This window comes from Cryptotermes secundus, unplaced genomic scaffold, assembly GCF_002891405.2.
Source record: "Cryptotermes secundus unplaced genomic scaffold, Csec_1.0 scaffold181, whole genome shotgun sequence".
Lineage (NCBI taxonomy): Eukaryota > Metazoa > Arthropoda > Insecta > Blattodea > Kalotermitidae > Cryptotermes > Cryptotermes secundus.
The window spans coordinates 178,845-188,955 of record NW_019723906.1 but is presented as its reverse complement, the minus strand read 5'-3'; the positions used below and the strand labels follow the sequence as shown (position 1 = coordinate 188,955).

The 10,111-nt window shown below is 36.2% G+C and overlaps 1 protein-coding gene across 1 annotated transcript in view; it reads right to left on the bottom strand.

Moving 5' to 3' along the window:
* LOC111861958 (cytoplasmic dynein 2 heavy chain 1) overlaps nucleotides 1-10,111 on the bottom strand; it is a 155,760-nt gene that overhangs the window by 75,071 nt on the left and 70,578 nt on the right. Inside the window, exons 40-44 of the mRNA XM_033750511.1 lie at nucleotides 9,100-9,278; nucleotides 8,379-8,635; nucleotides 6,323-6,428; nucleotides 4,342-4,482; nucleotides 3,555-3,706 (exon numbers count right to left, since the gene is read on the bottom strand). Of these exons, the coding sequence (XP_033606402.1) occupies nucleotides 3,555-3,706; nucleotides 4,342-4,482; nucleotides 6,323-6,428; nucleotides 8,379-8,635; nucleotides 9,100-9,278 (835 nt within the window). The remainder of the gene's footprint in view (nucleotides 1-3,554; nucleotides 3,707-4,341; nucleotides 4,483-6,322; nucleotides 6,429-8,378; nucleotides 8,636-9,099; nucleotides 9,279-10,111) is intronic.

Below are 10,111 nucleotides of genomic sequence, written 5' to 3'. Positions count from 1 at the left end.
CTTTTCACCATCACGCGCGCTAACCAATCAGATTGCTTCAAACGATCGCATTTATACTACGCTCGGCGATAGCCCGCGTCTACACCATTACGCGCGCTAGCCAATCAATTCTTGCTCCTCACTTTCGAGTTTGGCTCCGCCCCACCGACCAGCGTATAAAAAGGAGCGACTCCAAAGCCGAGTTATTCAGTTCGATTCAGTTCATCATCAGTCTACAAGCTAGCCACACCAAGCAGCATCAACCAGCAGGCTTCGTCGCCAGCGATCGGTCTTCGGAGACATCGGCAGGCTGCGCCAGGCACGACTGCCTCGGCTCTCCGGCGCTCTCACACCCGACTCACTGGGGCACCGTGCCTGGACTCGCCGGTGGTTGTGTTACGGTCCAACTCACTGGGCTTCTGGCGTAGCCACTGCCTCATGGCTCCTACGACCGCGCTCAACGACTAGCCTTTTCACCAGCCATTCACCGTAACTAGCCTTTCTCCTTACCGGCGCGCGCCGCCCTACCTCACCGGTCAAGCATCTCAGCCACCACGGTCCTTTTCAGGGCCAACAAACTGTTCCGAAGAAGTGGGTTGTCATCGGAGTAATGACAAGACTACACATGCTGACAAGAGCCCCACAAGTAAAATAAAAAAAATTATTGTATGCAACAAATTTAATGTGAACTATATGGAGAATACCTGCAAGAAAACTAAAATTGAAGATACTCTCAACTCCTATAATCTTACAAGTATTATTACATTTCCTACCAGAGTTGGACCAACTTCATCTACAACTATTGATAATACATTTATTGATGAACAACAGTTAAACGATTATGAAGTGTTTCCAGTACATAATGGATTATCAGATCATGAAGCACAACTGCTAATTTCACAATTTCCATTACTTTGCACCACAAAGAAGGAAATACTAGATAGAAGAATTATAAATGATTATAATATGATAGAGTTTAAAATGAAATTAAGTAATGAAAAATGGGAACCAATTTATAATACTAATGATACTAACATTAGCTTTAATCAATTTTTAAATATACTCTTGAGGTATTTTTATGAATCGTTTCCAATAACAAAAAGACAAAGACATAAACAGAAAACATGGATTACCACTGGCATAAAAATTTCTTGCAGAAACAAAAGGGTATTGTATGCAGAAGCAAAAAAAAAGTAACAACCCTACAGTAGTCACCTATAATAAGAACTATTGTAAAATATTAACGAGAGTTATAACCTAGCCAAAAAGATGACATATGATAATCAAATAAAATATTCAAAAAATAAAACTAGAACTACATGGAAAATAATAAATAGTGAAGTACTAAAGTAAGGGAATAGAGAAAATATTCAAGCCTTAAACATCGAAGGCAAAAAGAATACTAATCCAAAAGCTACTGCAGAAACCTTCAATAAATACTTTAGTGATATAGCGGTCAACATACATACACACATAAAGGAAAATAATACAAATGATAAATTTAAAGCTACAAACTATATGACATATTTGTCTGATGCTTTTGAGAGTCCATTACCGAATATAAACACTACAAAAAGTATATATGACAAAATATGACCTATATAAGTCTTATCTATCAAATAGAAAACAAAGAACTACTATATTTTATGGGACAAATGGTAGTAAAGTAAATTCTCGATGGGCTGAAGTAACCAATGGTGTCCCACAAGGATCGATACTGGGACCACTATTGTTTATAATATATATAAATGACCTTCCCAAGATTTTGGAGACAAAATGTACTCCCATTCTATTTGCAGATGATGCAAGTTTTTTGATTGAGCAAACAAATCCAAATCAATTTGAATATATAATAAATGAGGTATATAGTGTAATGGATGATTGGTTTAAAAAAACTTATGTCACTTAATACAACAAAAACATATTACATAAATTTCACTACAAAAAAATAACGTGACAAGAGATATGGGAGACATAGGAGCTATTTTAACAAGTATGACTCACATAAAATTTCTTGGCTTAAATATCCAAAATGAGATAACCTGGGATAGGCACATAGATGAGGTCATAAAGAAAATAAATACAGCTTGCTACATGATAAGAAACTTGAAACCAATGGCATCTACTAAAACTCTTAAAAGTGTTTATTACTCATATTTTCACTCTATCATGACATACGGATTAGTGTTTTGGGGTAATTCGTCACATGCCGAAAGAATATTTAAGATACAAAAGAGAGCTATCAGAATAATAAACGGAGGTAGTTAGAGAGAATCATGCAGAGAACACTTTAGAAACACGAATATACTTCCATTAAGATCACAGTATATATACTCCCTGTTAACATTTGTAGTAAAAAACTGGGAAATGTTTGATATAAACAGGGATTATTATGAAATAAACACCAGGCATAATATGGATATGCATATGAACCAGGTAAACTTGATGAAATATGGCGACGGAGTATTTCACATGGCTGTGAGGATGTACAATGCACTGCCCATTGAAATTAAAACAACCTTTAATAATATAAATAATTTTAAACATAACTTAAGGACTTTTTGTATACTAATTCATTTTATACATTGAATGAATTTTTATTAAGAGATAATCATTGTATAAATGCATAAGTATATGAGATGCTGAGTAGAATATTTAATGACTTTAATAACTAGAATACAATTATAATTATTTTAGTAGAATAATATATGATGTATTTATTTTATATATTATATTTTTTAAAAAAACAAGTATACAAATATAATATATTTAGTAGAATGTATATGATGAATTCATTTTATATCAAAGAACTGTATGATCAATATTCTTTATGTAAAAATCTCATCTTGAATTTTATTGAAATTTTAATGTTTAAATATAAGAGAATAACTTTACTATGATGTGAACAATTTTTGTTATAAATTATACATAGATATCATTAGACAATTGCTTGATTGTATTAGCAAGATAATTTGACACAATTCTGTATCTAGGCTTCGGCCTCAAATGGACGTGATGGAACAAGAAATTAAAGTTAAAGTTAAAGTTACACTACCACAAGCATACTCATACAATGATGAATGCATATGACACTAGCATCAGGGGAGAGCATATAATAATAGATGGAGAAATTGCTGTCAATATGTAAATAAACATGCATAAGAAACAAAAGCACATAATGCATAAACAAATATCAGCTGACATTTGGCATTGGATATGATAAAGTGATTAATATGCAATTAGTGTATTCATGTAAATCATTAATGTGAAAATGTAATTACATTTCACTTTAATCATAACAAGCAGATTCTATTACTCCAAAGGAAGCTGATGACAGGTGATAAATGACGATGGATGATGGCAGAATGGATTTCTATAGCTTTAAGGTGACCTCCAACTATGGTGGGATCTTGTAACTATAAAGCTTATAATTTAAAACACATGTAAGAGGTCTTAAACAAACACAGAGTAGTGAATGGTGTTACAATGCAATCTAAATTCAACTGATTCACCTGTTGTAACAGTGGTAGGATAGCTGATTTGTAAAAATTACTTCTTACAATCTAAAAATATACCTGATCGAATAGATTCTCATAATTGATGTAAAACGTGGGCTGAGAGAGTGACGTCCCATTGCATTTCCTCCTGTCATGCTACCCACAATCTGAACTCCTTCCAGGCCCACCCATTCCAGATTCTTGTCATAGAAACCATTGTAAGTGATCACCTACCAATTGTAACAAAAATTGGTTATGTACACATATCCTAACAACTACCATTTGCATGATTTGGTCATATCAGGCAACATAAAAATATGAACAACTTTCAGCCATTGTTAAATTTAAGATATGGAAATTTATTCCATATTTCAGTCTCATTAACAGAGGAACTGAATTTAAGTCCTACACAGACAAAGATTCCTCAGTTATATACAGATATACAGTCATACTCTCCAGCCATTGGCTGTAATTAAAGTATCTGATCGCAGCTAAATTTACAATTACTCATCTTGTTGCAAGGCAAACATCAATCACTCAAAATCCTAAACTTCACAGTTAATTTAAGAAATACTACATATAGAATTCTAATTCAAAGCCTGCCTTTAAACACTAACACAAGAAAATAGCATACCCTAATACCTCTGGAGTTAATAAAAGAGAGAATGATCATAATAAAATACTAACTTATCATGACATATGAAGCAAGCAATGAATTAAAAAAAATTAAATGTAGTGAACAGTAGGCTTCTTTCACTGTTAGGACAATTATGAAGAAGATACTTGATTCACACTTGTGAAATGACTTGGTAACTTGAAATACAGTTAATTATATTTTCTGTATAAAGAAATCACTCTGCTATACCTGCTGAAGGAAGGCAATGAGCATGCTGGTCCCCCATTTATCAGGTCTAGCAAGGTTCAAGTCTTTGAAGTACAGGATCAGATGTTCACCATTCTTTGGACGGTACACACGACCTGTGTTGCTTGAGATTACCATGCACACCTGCAACAAACAAACATACAGTCTCTTAATGTACTGGTTCACTCCAGGTATGTTTCTGGTTGGGCAGCATAAATGATGTAATGGGGCATACTACAAATGTAACCAATAATAAATTATTTATTCAACAAAATAAATTTCAAACTGTACATTTATTCTGGTTCATTACGAACAAGTTTACTAAATGCAAATTAAAAAAAAAACTACAGAAATATTGTGGCATATAGACCCGTTGATAGGCAACAGCTGTGAAACAAACACTGAGACAACAGCCATTGCTTGGCAGCAGCCAGCATACCTATGGACTGGCTTGGAAAGCAGTGTTTTCTGCAAGGTCTGTGCCAATAGCTGCTCATGCAACACTGGACAAAACAAGCAGTGGTGTTTTCTACGTGATCCGTGCAAAGAGGTTACTAGTGGGATACAGTTTAGAGCTTAGTACAGTTGTGGGATATTTGCAAGATGGTAAGGACATAAGCAGAGGCCACTGCTGAGATCCATTAGCAGGAAATGACTAGTGAAGTCACAGAAGACTTCGTGCTGCAGTGACAGTGATTTTTAGAGTGTGTAAACCAATGAGGTTGTTATAGTTACTTGTAGTTATGAGTTGTGTGTATAAGTGTTCAATAAATCCAGTCAACAATCCAAACCTTATTTACAGTCACTCATACACATGACAATATATTTGTATGGATTATTTCAATCTTCATGTTTTAGTTTTAAGTATCAAGACTTAATCTCATAACTGACATTTATTTTATATTTAATTTGTATTTCGATTGAATTTGTATAGAGAGTTCGTCGTCGTCATCTGTGTCAATCGTCACTGACTAAGAAGGAGTCAATGGTATGCCTCTAACACATTTATGAAAGATGATGACAGAAACTGGGAGATGAAACCTATTAATTCTTTTCCTGTGAATGAGTAACAGTTTATTTATAATTTTGAATGTGTTAAATTGGAAATTTATGATCCACAAGTACACTGTTTTAATGAAAAATTTAATTCACATGTCAAATTTTAGCAATGTCCATGAAGGTTTATGAGTGATACAAATGCCTAAATTCCAGTGGTTTACAAGACTGATAACTGGATAAATTCCAATATGTAGCACTTAAGCTTAATGAATGGACAGAGCCTGAATAAGGACATGAAAATTATTTACATGACTACCCTTGTGGAAGGGTTGCATGCAGTAGCTTAGTTGCTTGAGGCACTATGGTACAAGCTGGAAAGTAGTGGATTCAAGTCCCGATGAGGTCAGTGATTTTTTCAATTGACCTAATCCTTCCGGCTGCACTTTAGCCCTGGGGTCAACTCAGCCGCTAACAGAAATGGGTACCAAGAATGTTCTTGGAATATTCTTGGGGGTAAAAGGTAGCCAACTAGTAGGGCTGCCACCCATGAGCCAATTTTCTAGAAAATGTGGGAATCTCAACATCTCACAACCCTATGGGCCTCCACAGCCTGTTACAGGGATACCTTTACTTTTACCCTTGTGGAAGAATTCCCTTCTTCATCACATGCAAGGGTGCCATACAGGGCATTCTGTATGTCCCAATACATTTCCATTACTATGAGTTCTCTATTCTGGAATATAATGCTCTGTAGTCCATTGCAAGTCAACAAACATTTCAGAGCTCTACTTGCTATGTGCTTCATGCTGGTTTCTTGATTGGCTTATTCTTCAATAGTGAAGATGGAGGTGATATGTTCCTCCAAAACACTGACTGACTTTCAATGGAGCACTCAGTGCTATATTCCAGAAGATACAACTTTTCGTAAATACTGTTGTGAGACACTCAAACCCTACATTTCCATTATTTACCACTTCTTACATACCTGACTCAGTTTCTGAAGAACATGCTGTGGAGTGATCTGAGCACTGCAGTGAATGGTTGCGATCTCTGTTGCTCTCAGCTTGCGAAACCAGTGATTCAGGAGCATACTGGAACATTAGCAGATTATGCTGCCATAATGTGTCTCATACTGTGACATTCTTAAATTGCACAGAGATTGCGAAGTCACTGAATCTTTTGTCATTCTAAGTGTTCATGTGTGATTTTAATGTGTACTAGTCTTTGACCTCATTTACAGGCTGATATATAGCCTGAGTTATTTTTGACTACTTTTCAATTGTGTTTGTTTTGATTTTATTCATTCTGCAGGTGTCCCAGTAATTCATTTGTCCAGACTCCTTTACAATCTGACATTATGTACAGTATTACCTATCCTAAACAATTTTTCTTTCACGTTGCGATTTTAGTTCTTGTTATTGTGAGACCTCATCTCCAGGTCAATATGCAGCCTGTGGTACTGTTTAACTCTCTTATAGCTGTTTCTACTCTGTTTCCTCCAATTTACAGTTTTACCAAGAATTGATCCATCACCCCATATAGTTTACATATAATTCACATTGTCATGAGTATGAGTGACTATAGATAGTATTTGAATTGGTAATTCGATTTATTGAACACTTACGGATCATAACTATAAGTAACTATAGTGCTGTCACTAATTCACACACTTTAGAATACACTACAGCACACTACGTCTTCTCAGTCTGCTGTATCTTCATTGGTTGTTGCCTGGTAATAGCTTCCAATACCATAGCTTCATCAGCTTCCATGTTCACATCCTTACTGGCTGGTGATGGTCTCACAACTAACTAAACTCTACGCTTATCCTGCTTATAACACCTTGGCAAAGACCACACAAAAAAGCAAATCTTCTATTGCTGCAGCACATAGCTGTCACACAGACTGCATAAAGCACACTGCTTCCAGCAGCCCTCCTATTGTTGCATGATGTTGCTGCAGATGTGACATGTTCCTCTGTTGTGTAAACAATCACTGTTACACTAATAAGTTGTTTACTGTGTCATAACCTAGTAACAGCTCTACATGCTACAATATAAATAACATTAACAACATCAAACGAAACTGAATGGGACATCTACATTATTCCATTCACTTCCATTTTATGGTGTTGCATTATTTATATTATTTGAAATTCATTGGCAGTGAATTCTATTTAAGGTGGCAGTTTAAGATAGTGTCAATGGTTGTATAACAGGAGATGGTAAATCTTATCAGAAATGTGTTCAGTAGTCCATGGGATTTGTACTGTTTCAGGAGGTCTCTTCATCTGTTCATTCAAGTTGATGTTTATTTGCTTGTTTGTAACTTATTTAACAAAGCCATTAATAATTCAAACTATGGAGCATTTAATACTGGTGTTAAGAGACACAAAAGAAGATACTCCCACCAAGTTAAGTTTTGAAATGGAACTTGGCAGACTATTTCTTGTTCACACAGAAGATTAAATGTCAGACTAAATCTATCTCTAACAACCCTAACAATAATCCTTTAAGTATGGTGGCATATTTGCTCAAAGCAAAAACTGTGGAGCCAGAGAAACAGCTGTTGCTAGTGAATGGCAATGAAACGTTTGTTTCTAGGCAATGGTTCATTAAACATGTTCCCGCAGCAAGGGATATGTGTGCAACAACAGAGGTCCTGCTGGGAATGCTGTTTACTATTCAGTCTGTGCAAAGGTGTTATTAAGGAAGACAATTGGGGCAACCAAGTCAGTTCTGCATGGGAGTCTATGAAGAAAAGAGATAGTAGGAAGGGAGCCACTATTCAGAAGCTGAAGAATCTCCACTGTTAGAAGCCATTACCAGAGAACAGCTGGTGAAAACACAGAAGGCTGGTAAAAACTTTGTGTGTGCTGTGGTGATCTGTAAAGTGTTAAGATTAGCAGTGATACTGTAATTACTTGTAGTTATAAGTCGTGTTGTAAAGTGGTCAATAAATCCAATATCCAATCCAAAATCCCATCTAGAGTCACCCTTCACATGTAAGTATTTACTACTACAGCATTTATTGCATCACACCTTTTTCCACAACCTTGTGGCCCTACTAATAGGAATGGGTGTCGAGTCTCTTCATGTAGCCAAGGTCTAATAACATCCAGTGTTTGTTTGACATCTGCAGTCATGATGAGAGGAAGAGAAATGTTGGCTGCTCCAAGCTGGAATTGTGTGTTTTCATGGTCCACTGTATATGTGTCCAGACCATCACGCTGTGGGTTGTAATAACAGTACAGCAGTCGAGCAGGGTCAGGGATGTACTCGCCTGTCCACTCAAAAACCTAATATGACAAGAAAAGATTGGAAGTTACAGTCTCCTCTTATAAAACTGTTCGGTGGTTTTTTCCTTTCAAAAAATGTCTCTTAAGCAGGAAAGAGATGAGCATGATAAAAATGGAGAAAACCAAAATAAACTTTGCAGAACTGATATAAAAAGCAACATAAGAAATGTATACAAAATAACAAATTAAACTGATATAATACTTTTACATCAAACAATAAATGAAATGGGATTACATTAAACAAGTACCATATAGAGAATAAATTCACAGTGTGTCATAATTAGCTGTATGCTAGAAAGTCGTAGACATCAATGATAATTGAATTTATTTTCCCACAGTGTAATCTCACTGTGTTAATAAATCTACTTTGTCTCTTACCATATAAATGTTTGCAGTTTCCATGCTATTGGACATACTGGACTTGAGACTGTAAATACATAAACATAGCATATATAAATAACTACCTGTTTGGCAAATGCCTCTCTGTTGGGAAGAGTCAGATTTCCACCAAGTCCTCTGATCAAAGCCACTGTGAACTGAGCCCTGCTGGTCACTCCAAGCAACTGAGACAGTCCATTCTGAACTACACCAACCAGTGATGTGCCCACCACCATCTCTCCATGTTGAACCACCCAGTTAATTCCTATTGGGAGAAACAAGCAAATGCATATTACCAATCACTGTCATTTCAAAATAAGAGAAGAGTCATTTGAAAGAACAAGCAGTTTTCCACCTCCTCACATAATTCTGTCTTGTCTGGGTAAATTATCTTTCTATCTGTATTCAAATATCAGTTAGCTAAAATTTTAAGCAGAAGATCTATATCCAAGATACAAAAGAAAATATTCATTTTAAATGACATATGCATATAGAACTTATAATTTTGAATTAATAGACCATATGTAAAAGTTGCCGGTCATGGTAACCGAGCAGTCTAAGGCACGCACTGTCTTTGCTTGCTCGGAAGCTGGGATCATGGGTTCAAATCCCACTCAGGGCATGGATGTTTAGTGTGTGTGTGTGTGTGTGTGTGTGTGTGTGTGTGTGTGTGTGCGTGTGTGCATGCGCGCGCATGCGTGCACATATGCATGGACATTTTCCTGTTTTTGTGCACAAGTACTCATATCTGCAGTTCTCTCAACTGGTGTCTTCCCCTCTCAGCTAAAATATTCTGAAATAATACCACTATTTAAAAATGGGGACAGAACTACTATGACTAATTACAGACCTATATCATTACTATCATCCTTTTCAAAAGTTGTGGAGAAGGTTATATATACGAAGGGGGACCCAAAAATAACCGGAACCGACCTGTTGCGCGCGCATGCTTTGTAGTTACGAGTTGTGCTGCTAGGTGGTGTTAGCTGGGGGTCTCCCGCGACTGTTAGTGAGCTGGCATCAGTCTGAGTTAAGTGGTTTGTCTGTGGTGCTCTGTTGTGTGCGTTCCTGTTTCAACCCTTTGGCGATTAGTGAGAT